General features: G+C 45.9%; 1 protein-coding gene across 2 annotated transcripts in view; it reads right to left on the bottom strand.

The window, feature by feature from the left end:
• Positions 1-13,481, bottom strand: part of SUFU (SUFU negative regulator of hedgehog signaling) — a 114,315-nt gene that overhangs the window by 67,422 nt on the left and 33,412 nt on the right. For both annotated transcript variants that reach the window (XM_059398454.1, XM_059398456.1), the window contains exon 3: positions 12,900-13,036. In XM_059398454.1, coding sequence (XP_059254437.1) covers positions 12,900-13,036 — 137 coding nt within the window. The remainder of the gene's footprint in view (positions 1-12,899; positions 13,037-13,481) is intronic.

Genomic DNA, 13,481 nt, shown 5'->3' with positions numbered 1-13,481 from the left:
AGCATTTGGCCTGCAAGCTGTATTTTGCCAAACTCTGCTTTTAGAGTTCGAGTCTTCTCTTAAAACACCTAAATTTAATATTGGGTAGACTATAATTTACATGCAAACCACTTAAATTTTAGGGCATAAGATCATTTCTCAGGGGCTGGCCGGTTTTTTTTCCGCCAGTGGAGTATCTTTCAACTATTAATCTAATCTTGGGAAATTGCAGAAAAATCAAGGATTGTTTTGCCTTTCAGTTGGTCAGTATTACTAACAGATGAAAGGGAAAATATTTTACAGACCCATAGCAACCAGAAAAGAGGATAAATCAGGCTGAGGCAAAGAAAACGTCAAGAAAATTAAAACGAATATGAGGAAGAAAAATGATATTAATATAACCAGGCAGTTCCATTTGGCTTCAGTTAGCTGACTGGGGCAATGGGCAGCTTATCCAAACCAGGAAACGAGAGACCTCGACAGCTCTCAGTGGCATTGATAGAGCGTCTCCTTTCAGAAAGTTTTACTCGAGGCAAAGCTATTAAGATCACATCCACTTGGGACCTCTAGAAAGAAAGCCAGGTAAGCTGCTGCTGAGAGAAGCTGAACTGCAGCGTAGCAGTATCTCACACCTGGGGACACACTCTAAGCTCCTCGCTCCATCTTCCTGACTTCCTTCACTCACCTGCAGAGCAGGGACGAGGAAGCACAGCCTGATCGGCCTCCTGGGTCTGGAAAGAGAGCCCTGTGGTCCGCTGCGGGGCATCAGTACTGCAGAGGCTGCTGATGCCTCCAGCAGAGACATCTGCTCTCCTCCCTAGGCTGGAGAGCCTCAGAAGACACAGGCTTGGGCGGAGGATTATACTAAGTTAAGGTCCCTAGGGTTAGCATGGCAGGACTGAGAAGGATCTGGGACTCCCAAGTGCAGCAGGGGCCCTAGCACCTTCCTGGGAAAGAGCTACTCTCAGAATCAGACAGAAAGTCTCCAACACTTCAAATCCAATCACATCTTAATTTAAAAAAAGAAGGGTGGGGGGAGGTGTGTTTCACGCCCCAGAATGGTCATTTCACCTTCCTCCTTCAAGTGCTTTCCACTGCCCTTGGAATCAAAGTCACTCATCATCACAACTTTGAGCATGTGCAGATGTGAGCTCAGCACTTCCCTGGACCTGCTCAGCCTCCTGGCTCCTCCAGGCACCGAGCCTTCTTCCAGCTCCTCACATTCCTCCAGCTCCTCCCCTCCTCGGGGCCTACATATGATGTTCTCCCTGCAAAGAATTCTTCTCCCCACTTTTTTGCCTTTAGTCCCATCCTTGCCTGACTCTGCAATCTAAAACGAGTCCATCACCCTATTCTTTGGAGCACCTTGACCTTTCCCTTTCAGGGACCTGATGGAATCAAATATTTCTGCACCCGTGTTTTCAGGGTTTCTTTCCAATGCCTAAAGGCAGAGACCCTATCTGTTTGTTCCATGTGGCTTCCTCAGCATCTGGCACAGTCCTTCGCATGTAGCACGCCCTTAAATAAAAAATACAACTAATGAAAAATAGCTCTTTTCCTCCTAGTGTTCTTTAAAATGGATCCTTGGGATTCAAGAGGCTATAGCATGCAAACCTATGCTGGTTAGGGTGTCCCTGGAGGCGTGCTCCGGCTCCTCACCAGTTGCAGGAAATTCTGCCAGGCCCACCACCTCTCTGAGTCCATTTCTCCATCTGAAAAGTGGCAAACCAGTATCCTCCTCAGGCCACCTACTGTGGAGGTTAAATAAGAGAATGCAAGTGCCTAGGATAGCTTGGAGCTTAACAGCTACTGCTCTATCCACTTATTTTTAATTATTAAAAAAACAGGCACCTGGGTGGCTCAGTTGTTAAGCCTCAGCCTTTGGCTTAGGTCATAGATCCCACGGTCCTGGGATCAATCAAGCCCCATATCAGGCTCCCTGCTCGGTGGGAAGCCTGCTTTTCCCTCTCCAGCTCTTCCGTACTTATGCTCCCTCTCTCGCTCTCTCTGCCATTAATAAATAAAAGCTTTAAAAAGAATAAAAATTGGGGTGCCTGGGTGGCTCAGTGGGTTAAGCCGCTGCCTTCGGCTCAGGTCATGATCTCAGGGTCCTGGGATCGAGTCCCGCATCGGGCTCTCTGCTCAGCAGGGCGCCTGCTTCCCTCTCTCTCTCTCTCTCTCTCTCTGCCTGCCTCTCTGTCTACTTGTAATCTCTCTCTGTCAAATAAATAAATAAAATCTTTAAAAAAAAAAAAACATTTCTAAAAAAAAAAGTGGAAAAAAAAAGAGCCTCAATAGGAAAAGACTGAACTACAAGTATAATTTTAACTTTAGAAAAGGTAGGAGGAGGGGCGCCTGGGTGGCTCAGTGGGTTAAGCCTCTGCCTTCAGCTCAGGCCATGATCTCAGGGTCCTGGTATCGAGCCCCACATTGGGTTCTCTGCTCAGCAGGGAGCCTGCTTCCCTCTCTCTGCCTACTTATGATCTCTCTCTCTGTCAAATAAATAAATAAAATCTTAAAAAAAGAAAAGAAAAGGTAGGAGGAGGCAAAACTCAAGAAAAGGACACAATTCCTTGACATTCCTTATATAGGGGTGCCTGGGTGGCTCAACTATCAGTTGAGTGTTCAACTCTTGATTTCAGCGGTCCTAATCTCAGGATTGTGAGATTAAGACCCCCACCAGGCTTCACAGCTGGGCATGGAGCCCGCTTAAGATTCTCTCTCCTCATCTCCCTCGGCCCCTCCTCCCCTCTTAAAAAAAAAAAAAAACAAGAAAGAAAGAAAGAAACAAGACATTCCTTATATAAAACTTGACCTGCTGTCGATATCTGGTAAAGTCTCTCCAACTTCAGTTGGCAGGCTGTGTCCCTCACCACTTCCAACTTCAGAGCCAGGAAGCATGATGGATGGGTTCCTATGCTAACTATAAACTTCATGAGACACTGTGTAAAGGCCTGGTTTCTTTCTAGCCCCAAATATATGCCATTTAACATGTATTAAAGATCTCTCTCAGGCCAAAAACCTAAGAAAAGGGATCAATTCTCAAGGACTCAAGAGAGCACTTTATCATTATAAAAACAATCTTATATAACAATCATTCTGTTGTTTGTTGAAAACAATGATAGTATCTCCTGGCCGATCACACAACAGTATTACTCTAATAATATAACCATTTGTCTCAAGGGGTATTGACATGTAAAATGTTCATTTCACCTAACCTAGCAATTGTACTTCTAGGAATTCATCCCACAGAAATTCTTAGGCAAGAGTACAAAGATACAGGGCGCCTGGGTGGCTCAGTGGGTTAATCCACTGCCTTCGGCTCAGGTCATGATCTCGGGGTCCTGGGATCGAGGCCCACATCGGGCTCTCTGCTTGGCAGGGGGCCTGCTTCCTCCTCTCTGCCTCCTCTCTGCCTGTGTCTCTGCCTACTTGTGATCTCTGTCAAATTAAAAAAAAAAAAAAAAAGAATACAAAGATACACACACACACAAGGATGCTCACTGCAGTTTTGTGGTAAGGAAAAATTGCAAATCATCCAAATGCCCAACAATGGGATACTAGTTACATAAAGTACAGTATATCTAGACAATAAAAAAGCCCAGTTAGAAAGAACATACTAACATGGGAAGATGTCCAAAGGATATTAAGTTAAAAAAGCAAGCAAACTACAGTATGAAAAGGCATTGTCCATTTTTTTTTAAAGATTTCTTTTTTAAATTTTTTTTTTTATTTGACAGAAAGAGATCACAAGTAGGCAGAGAGACAGGCGGTGGGGGTAGGGGGAGCAGGCTCCCTGCTGAGCAGAGAGCCCGACTCGGAGCTCGATCCCAGGATCCTGAGATCATGACCTAAGCCGAAGGCAGAGGCTCAATCCACTGAGCCACCCAGACACCCTGGCATGGCCCATTTTTATAAAGTAATGATTATTCTATACAGATCTATGCATTGAAAAGGAAGTCTGGAAATAGGAACACCAACGTTTTCTCAGTGGGAGGATGCCTTAGGAAGGATTTTCACTTTCTGGGCCATAAATCTCTAAGTTTCGGTTTTTATAATGAGCAAGTATTTCTTTTATAAGTGGGAAAGGAAAGAAAATGTAAAAAAAAAAAAAAAAATTCTGCTGGCCCTCATCTGTCAATACCACAGCGTTCAGTCAGCTGCAAGCTTTGATGGCTCAGGAAGCTCCACAGTGCTGCCCTGTCTCCCTACTTGGGCCTGAATCACAAATTGAGCAGACTCAGCACATGTCATGAGGTTGCCATTAAACAGCAGCCAGCCAAGGCACTTGAATTTCCACAGTGTCAGTTACAAGGTTGGGGGGCCATGTTTCTCCTCAAACTCAAGTGAAATTGCCTTGGAATTTGTGGTTAAAGCCTACCAATGGCAGAACGGAGAGCAGACAGCCTCTCCAGCAGAAGTCTATAGCATGGCTCGGAAATCAAGCCCTGCTGAGTTGGGGAATGGTTTCTTTTTAATGAAACCCAGAGAGTGGGGGGCAGGGGAGCAGTCACTGGCAATCTGAGAAGAAGGAATAAGCTGATCATAAAATTAAAAGAGAATGGGAAGTAAGAGAAACTGGCTGCAGAGTGGGAAGGAAAGAAGTTGAAGTGTCTGCTGGTAGTTACTGATGTCTGTTCTACAGGACTTCCCAAATGATTCACACCAGAGGCTGGATTTGATTCTAAATCTCCTGTAGCAGGTGAAACGACAGCTCCTCTGTCCTCATGACTGGACTGTTTTCTTTCCACTTGACACTATTCCACTGGCCCTGTGTCCAAGTCAATACGCAAGGGTCCTCTGATTTCAGGTGGGGCAAGGGCTTCTTGGGTGGAAGCACAGACACTGTTTTGCCCACCTGGAGCCATTCCCCTCCTCACCAACCTCACACAACCTCAATTTCCTACCTCTGCCTTTCCTTGGCTGTGCTCCTCAGGGAACCAGGGCCCGTCCCAGCTGATCAGTAAACCAACACGATTGTCCCAACTTCCTGACATAACTCTGGCCAATGAGATGCCAGGGGAGATCAGTAAGGGCAGTTCTGTGAAGGTGTTGACTGGTCTTTAAAAGAGACACAGGACAGCACTGTCTCTTTTACTGCCTGTAGACTCTGTCAAGTGTGATTCCAGGATGCTAGGGATCATGGCAGCCATCTTTAGGGATGGCTATAAGGGAACCCGTGTTAAAAAGCGAGCCGAAGTGCTGAGGAAGGCAGAGCAGGAAGTCAGAAAGAACTCAGGTCCTAAACAACTTCACTGAACAGAAGACAACCAACCCCAGAACCTGCCCTCCTCCGGATGACTTGCTATGTAAGACCAGTGCCATTATCATTAAGCCGTTTCAGTCAGGATGTATACTATGATTTGTAGTCAAAACCTCCCAACAGACACAAGGCAGAACAAAAGGTCCCCACTTCATCTGCGTACCCTAACGATCTGACTTCTGAGCATAACTGTGCACCAGAATTACTAGGTGACAGATGCCCCCCGTGGCCTCATAAGAAATTTTGCCTACCCAGAACTATACCTAATCTTTTCCTGCTTTAGAAGACTCTCCTGCTTTAGAGGACTCTATCCCACTCCATGTGATTAGAAACAAGGAGAGGGGAAAAATTTTAAACATAAATTCTGGTGCTTCATCTCAGCCACCACCACCAACCAGGGTGGTCACATGGCCGAGGCAGACCTCCCCTGAGTCCTTCCCCAAGACTGATGTAGGAAAGTTGGAAGAAAACTGCCTCCTGCCTGCTGGGACTACAAACCGAGAGAACCAGGAACTGACTGGTGACCCATCTTTCCTGACGTGTAGGGAGAGTCAGTCTATAGTATAAGACCAACACATGAATCAGAGCCCTGAGGATGCTGTTTGAACATACAGATCAAGCCATGCCTGAAACCTTGGACGACCCATTGACCTGAGCCATAAAGCCATTAAGGGAGTTTGATTTGGGTCTCTGTCATTTTCTTATAACTAGAGGCAACCTGACTAAAACAAACACAAGCCTGCCCCACCCCCCATCTTGAATCCTTTACCTTCTCTGGATAGCCTCTTTTTCCAGGCCTCTCTCATTTCTACTTCCTTTTCTCTACAGCTCAACTTCCCATCTCTGAGCAAATGAACCAGCTGTTGTCTGGCTAAGTTACAGGAGTCTTCTGAGTCATTCTTCAGAGCAGCTTCAGAGGCAGCCTCACACGGCCCCACAACTGGGTGTGTGCACTGCCACCCACCGCCGTCCTCCCCAGAGCCTTGTCCCTCTTCCCCTTGCCTACCACTGTCCTGATGCTTTTCCTAAGGCTGTGGATGCTACTTGGACCTGGAAAAGCAGGTTTCAGCATTCCATGTACTGGATGGCACTGCTCAGCATGTCCACACAGGCAGATAGGCGGGGTGCTCCACACACAGTCACCAAGTGTAGGGTAGCAGCAGGTGAGGCAAGACCATCAGACAGAGTTACAGTGCTAGTTACACGCCAAGTATATCTGTGTGCACGCCGGATGTAAAATATGTGTTCTGCAGGACAGCATATGTGTAGCCCTTGCAGAGCATGGCCACTTGGGCGAGAGCAAGGCCTACACGTCACAAAAGAGGTTCTCTGCAGCATCAGCAAAGTGTGCCACGCTCAGAGAAGTCCTGAAAGGCCTAAACTTCGTCTTAAAAAACAGTTACAATAGGGGCAATTATTCACATTTGAAAAGGGTTCTTGGGGCGCCTGGGTGGCTCAGTGGGTTAAGCCGCTGCCTTCGGCTCAGGTCGTGATCTCAGAGTCCTGGGATCGAGTCCTGCATCTGGCTCTCTGCTCGGCGGAGAGCCTGCTTCCCTCTCTCTCTCTGCCTGCCTCTCCATCTACTTGTGATTTCTCTCTGTCAAATAAATAAATAAAATCTTTAAAAAAAAAAAAAAAAGAAAAGGGTTCTTCACCTAATAAAAGGAATGACTACAAAACCCCACTAAACGGCATGGGCCCTACTGCATTTCAAATACAAGATGATTTGTATAAGATTTTGCAGGGACTGTCAGCTACATAAATCGAAAAGCCACAGTTGAACTGAATTTGTTTTTTTGGTTGTACAACGTGACAAACACAACAAGGTGATTTTATTTGTATCACTATTATTATTGATTTTCTGTGTGGAAAAAGATAATGGCACCAAATAAGCATTCTAACAGCTGAGACAAGCATGTGATTCAGGGACAAGCAAGGCATTTCCTTCCTAATAGGGCTTTGCTGTTAAATGACATCTTTATTGTCATTGCAATAAAGGACCAAGGTACCTACCTTCTCTGTCCGTTTAAGGTTTTTAAAGAATAATAATAATAACTGCAGGTAATACATTGTTCTTCCTATATATCAGGCACTTTTTTTTTTTTTAAACATTTTATTTACTTGACAGAGAGCAAGAGAGGGAACCCTAGCACAGGGAGTGGAAGAGGGAGAAGCAGGCTTCCCGCAGAGCGGGGAGTCTGATGCAGGGCTTGATCCCAGGCCCCTGGGATCATGACCTGAGCCAAAGGCACAGGCTTAACAACTGAGCCACCCAGGCACCCCATCAGGCACTGTTCGGAAGTATTAGCTCATATCATCTTCTCAGTAACTTTATGTGTAGTTACCATTATTATCTCTGTTTTCTAGATGAGGAAATGAGTTACACTGCCCAAAGTCAGGAGGCAGGGCTAAGAGTGAAGGCAGTCTGGGTCCAGGAGCCATGCTCTTCACAGTCATACTAGGCTGCCCCCTGGACCCGATAGTTGTGCATGGGATGGTGAACAGTACGGGGAGAGGAGCAGAAATGGGGGCTACTTAGCTTAGTACCAACAAGTTCAGGCATATGGTGCTCAGGACCTATACAATGCAGTAAAGTGGGGAAAAAAAAAAAAGAAAGAAAGAAAAGGAAAGAAGAAGGGATGGTGATTACAAGTGGACACAAGGGAGGTTTCTAGAGAACTAGCCTGTGTCTTTTTTTTTTTTTTTTAAGATTTTATTTATTTGACAGAGAGAGAAAGATCACAAGTAGGCAGAGAGGCAGGCAGAGAAAGAGGGGGAAGCAGGCTCCCTGCTGAGCAGAGAGCCCAATGTGGGGCTCAATCCCAGGACCCTGAGACCATGACCTGAGCCGAAGGCAGAGGTTTAATCCACTGAGCCACCCAGGTGCCCTGAGAACTAGCCTTTTTCTTGATTTGGATGCTAGTTATATGGGTGTGTTTACTTTGTGAATAGTTATCAAGCTGTACTTATATATATATTTTTTCATAACTATGAAAGTTAAAGGACCAGGGATGCCTGGGTGGCTCAGTTGGGTTAAGCACTTGCTTCAGCTCAGGTCAAGATCCCAGGGTCCTGGGACTGAGCTCTGCATGGGCTTCTCGCTCAGTGGGGAGTCTGCTTCTCCCTCCCACTCTGGCTGCTTCTCCCTCCCTCGATCTTGTGCTCTCACTCACCTGTGCTCTCTCACTCACTCTCTCTTCCCCTCGCAAAAAAAAAAAAAAAAAGCTAAAGGACAGAAGGAGGGATTTAAGAGGATTTGCGTAATATTACGAATGGCTTCTGCCCCCTCTATTTTCCAGATGTTCTGGAGTGACTGAGTGAGACGTGCCATGCGAACCAGTGGAGTCATCCATATGGAGAACTCTCCAATCCCATGTCCAGCCTGAGACATCCAACAGCCCAGACATCAGTTGAGCGACAGACAACACAGCATCATGGTTAGGAGAATGGCATGAAGAACTAACTTTCTGGTTCAAATCCTGCTTTGCACATCCTATATGTGTGATCTTAGACATGTTATACTTCACCTTTCCATACTGTCTTGCTCCCTGCTACACTCTCCATAGTTTAAGACGGTTTCTAACTCCTAGTGCTTTACTGAAGATTAAACGAGCCCTGGCAACAGTGGCTGGTGCATGGAACACACTATTAAATGTGAGCCTTTGTCTTCACCATTTAGGCCCACAGCCATGGCCTCCTCCCTTGCATCACTTACCATATACTTTTAAAAATCATTTTCCATTATTTAAATAATTTATTATTATTCCCTGCTATGTTCCAAAAAGCATTTCAGGTAGGTTTGTTTTAGCTACTATTTAAGTAGTATGATCATATTACAGAGAATCTGGAAAACAGAAAACCAAGTGGTATACTTTTGGAAGGGTAGCCATCCTGCTGAGGCTGTGCATTGCCTGACATGATCTGAAGTCACACCAAAGACACCAGAAATGGAGCCTTGGTGCAGAAGGGAACATGGGGTACACACCAGGCAGGATACATTCAAGAAACAGCCACAACTTTTTTATTTAAAAAATTTCAATTACATAGGAAAGTCAGAAAGTCAGTACAGCAAATACCCATATGCCCTTCACCTAGATTTGCCAGAATTGTTGACATTTTGCCACATTTGCTTTTTCTTCTCTCTCTACACACACTTTTTTGTCTACTCATTTGAAAATTAAGTTGCAGAAATCATGTCGTTTTGTTCATAAGCACTTCAGTTTTTATCTCCTAAGAACAAGCTCATTAGCCAAATAACCATTACATCATATGGCACCCAAGGAATTTCAGTTGTACGGTCCTATTATCTAATATACAGTCTGTATTTATATGTTTTCCAGTGGCCCTAAAAGTGACCCCCTCCAATTCAGGATCCAGTTAAGGATCACAAGTGCATTTAAACCGTCGTGTGTTCTGTAATCTAGTACAGCCCCGTGCCTTACCCTTGCAGATCTTTCATAGGATTCACATTTTTTTTTTAAAGATTTTATTTATTTATTGGGGGTGGGGGGAGAGAGCGAGCACAGGCAGACAGAATGGCAGGCAGAGGCAGAGGGAGAAGCAGGCTCCCTGCTGAGCAAGGAGCCCGATGTGGGACTCGATCCCAGGACGCTGGGATCATGACCTGAGCCAAAGGCAGCCGCTTAACCAACTGAGCCACCCAGGAGTCCCTAGGATTCACATTTTTAAAGAGTCCAGAAAGTTTTCATATAAAATGTCCTACCATCAGGGCGCCTGGGTTGCTCAGTGGGTTAAAACCTCTGCCTTCAGCTCAGGTCATGATCCCAGGGTCCTGGAATCGAGCCCTATGTTGGGCCCTCTGCTCAGCGGGGAGCCTGCTTCCCCTCCATACACTCTGCCTACCTCTCTGCCTACTTGTGATCTCTGTCTGTCAGCTAAATAAATAAAATCTTAAAAAAAAATTTAAAAAGTCCTACCATCTACATTTGTCTGATTATTTGCTCATGATTCAATGCAGGTGAAACCTTTTTTGGAAAAGTGCTACCCAGCTGATGTCTTCTACTGTGCACTGCCACTCATAAGGAGACACCCAGTAATAAGCTGTCCATTACTGGTGTTGCTGTGTTTGATCATGTGGTCAAGGTGGTGTCCACCCAAATCCTGTCACTGTAAAGGTACTTTTCTCGGTAACAAATAAATCTGTGGAGGGTTTGAGTCCCTGTGAATATCTTGTTCCCCGAATCCTTTTATCCAATGGTTTTAGCATCTGTTGATCATCTGTTGATCACACTAGTGGTGACAAACGGTCCCTGATGATGTTTATTGTGTGGCTGAAATGAACTGCCGCAGGTTAAATCTTATTTCTCCACTTACTTGCACTATTAATTCAGAACTTTAATATCAGAACTATTTCAGAAGTTCATCTGCTTGACTCCTCCTGACAGTGACTCATAACACCTGTTTTTATATTTCTCTGATTTCTATCCACCTGAGCAAGTACAGTAAGTAGAAACAAACATATAAATGCACTGGCTTAAGCAGTGGGCAAGGAGTTACCTGTCTATACAAGCAAGAGGTTGCCTAGTCTTTAGAGTCCCCTTTCCTACAGCAGATTAAATTTCCTATCAAGAAAAGTTTATTTTTCCAAAGACAGTTCTTTATCAGTCAGCTTTAGGCATCCACAGAAGGAAAAGGGGGAAGGCAAAAGGGTTCAATCAAGAGACACCTGGTACAATTTAAAAAGTTTCTGCCAACGACATTAGGACAGTACCAAATCCCATGGGCCACTGCTTCAGGCCTGCTTCCCCTGCCCCTGTGAAGAGGACTTCTTCCTGGCCAATAATCCTTTAGAACCCAAACATCATCCCCAGACCAACTGCCTTAGAGTCCCAGGGAAGCTGATTAAGAAACAGATGCCTCTGGGCGCCTGGGTGGCTCAGTGGTTAAAGCCTCTGCCTTCGGCTCAGGTCATGATCCCAGGGTCCTGGGATTGAGCTCTGCTCAGCAGGGAGCCTGCCTCCTCCTCTCTTTCTCTCTCTGCCTGCCTCTCTGCCTACTTGTGATCTGTCTGTCAAATAAATAAAAAAAAACTTAAAAAAAAAAAAAAGAAACAGATGCTTCGGTCTCCCTTCTGACCAACTGAATCACAGCCACGCAGAGGGTTGGGAACAAACTTGCCAGAGAATCTCATGAGCAGCCAGGTTTAGGAACCCTTGCTTAGAAAGGACCCACTGTAGTCCCCCAAAGGGGACTATTCCATAGGACACAAAATGGAAGATAGTAATTAAAGATCAGTCCCATAATGTGATAGCCACCCTGCCAAAAACTGACCCCAGGAGTCCAGACAGAGGGAGATGAGTTGAACCTAGAGGATCTATTGCACCCCCAATTTATAACCTACATGAAGCTGGGAAAAAAGTCATTGTCACATCTATGGCTCTCTAAATTTAGTCTCTACCAGAAGCACCTGGGAACAACACTCCGAAGAGGGCCTGAGCCAGGACCTGCGGGGCCCAGAAACACGTGGTTACAACAAGCTCTCCAGGTGCTTCTGAGGCAAGGGACCCTCTGAGGGTCTCTGCCCTAGATGCTGCTCATCCTGGCAGTCAGAGAGCAAAAGAGTTGGATAAAACTGTCTTGGCCTTGGGGCGCCTGGGTGGCTCAGTTGGTTAAGCCGCTGCCTTCAGCTCAGGTCATGATCCCAGCGTCCTGGGATGGAGTCCCACATCAGGCTCCTTGCTCCGCAGGGAGCCTGCTTCTCCCTCTGACTCTGCCTTCCACTCTGTCTGCCTGTGCTTGCTCTCGCTCGCTCTCTCTCTGACAAATAAATAAATAAAATCTTTAAAAAACAAAACAAAAAACTGTCATGGCCTTCATGCGAAGGCTACTTACCAAACCAAAAAAACCCAAAATTTTGAGACTATGCGGGAAATGTTGGAGTAATCAGCCACAAAGAAACACTCAGATGATATGAAACCTTTCACGAATGGTATTAAACTTTGCTCTAGCATTTTATCCCACTAGAGGACTACAGGCAGGATGATCCAAGGGCAGGAGACCAAGGTCCCAACACAAAGTCTCCACTTCGGGTGCCACTTTGGCAATCTCCAGAGGGGCACCAGAAGCACGGACTATCCCCTGGAGGCCACTTGAATCACGTGAATCAACTTTTTCTGACTGTCAAGTTCCCACCTGATTCCAGCTTCCCCCTCACACTGTGAGGGATCAAACTCCCAGCAATTCTTTCTCTTTGCCACACCCTCTACTGTTAACCCAAGGCTTAACCAAGATGAACACATGCTCTTGGGACCCCAAAAATAGAGATGGCTAGGCCACGGGCAGCAGGGAGCAAGGACCATACTAATTATGGGAAATGGGACAGACAAAGAATGCTGATCAGCTCCATGCTGAGTTGGCAGTTGGCTCACTGGGAATCTGAGGTATGGCTGGCAGTCTGCAACCTGGGCTCAGGGGATCATAACAGTGGCTACTGGAGGTCATAGTGGCATAGCCTTCTCTTCCCCGCCCCAGGTAGCTTCCCACCCAGGAGACACCAGGCAGAACAAGCCACCTTCGTGGTACAAATGGGGTACAGTACTCACAGAAAAGGTCACTCTACAGATATCAAAATAATGTCTATGAGTCCCCAAAGCCAACCAGGCTCATAGCAAAAGGATCCGGCTCTTGGCGTTCTTACCTGACTGGAACACGTATCTGGCCAAGCCCTGCATTAGCTCTGCTGGCCATGTTGGGGGGGCAGACTCTCCTGTTTCTCTCTTCAGACGAAATGTCAATTCAAAGCCAAAACCACTAGGCCCGTCTGTTCCTGTAAATCTGGAAGGAATAAAAAGCAAATGTTTTTAGTTCAACTACCTTAGGAAAACTGTTTTTAAAGTCCAATTAAAGTTCTCCCCTATTTTTGGTGGACTCAGCATCCAAACCCCTTAATCAGAGGAATCTCCCTCAGTAGCCCAAAAGGAGTCACAATACTAGTCTCGTGCTCTTGCCACCCATGGTACATGGGTATGACCCCGGCCCAGGCATTCAAATTCCCCCGGTGGCACTCTAAATTATGAGTTCCACATTTTGTGGCTCTGGAACATTCCTTTGAGTGATTAAGGCTCTATTACTGAAAATCTTCCTTATTCACACTCCTTATTCCTTCAAGCTGTTAATGAGCACCTACTTAGTTTGCTAAGGACACAAGTCCTGTCGTATGCTCTGTGAGGACAAGACCCTTTCTCTACTCCCACTTCACCCTGCCCCACCAGGGTACAAT

Source organism: Mustela nigripes, chromosome 4, assembly GCF_022355385.1.
Source record: "Mustela nigripes isolate SB6536 chromosome 4, MUSNIG.SB6536, whole genome shotgun sequence".
Taxonomy (NCBI): domain Eukaryota; kingdom Metazoa; phylum Chordata; class Mammalia; order Carnivora; family Mustelidae; genus Mustela; species Mustela nigripes.
Note: the sequence above shows the minus strand (reverse complement) of the source record. Positions and strands in the feature narration are given on the sequence as shown.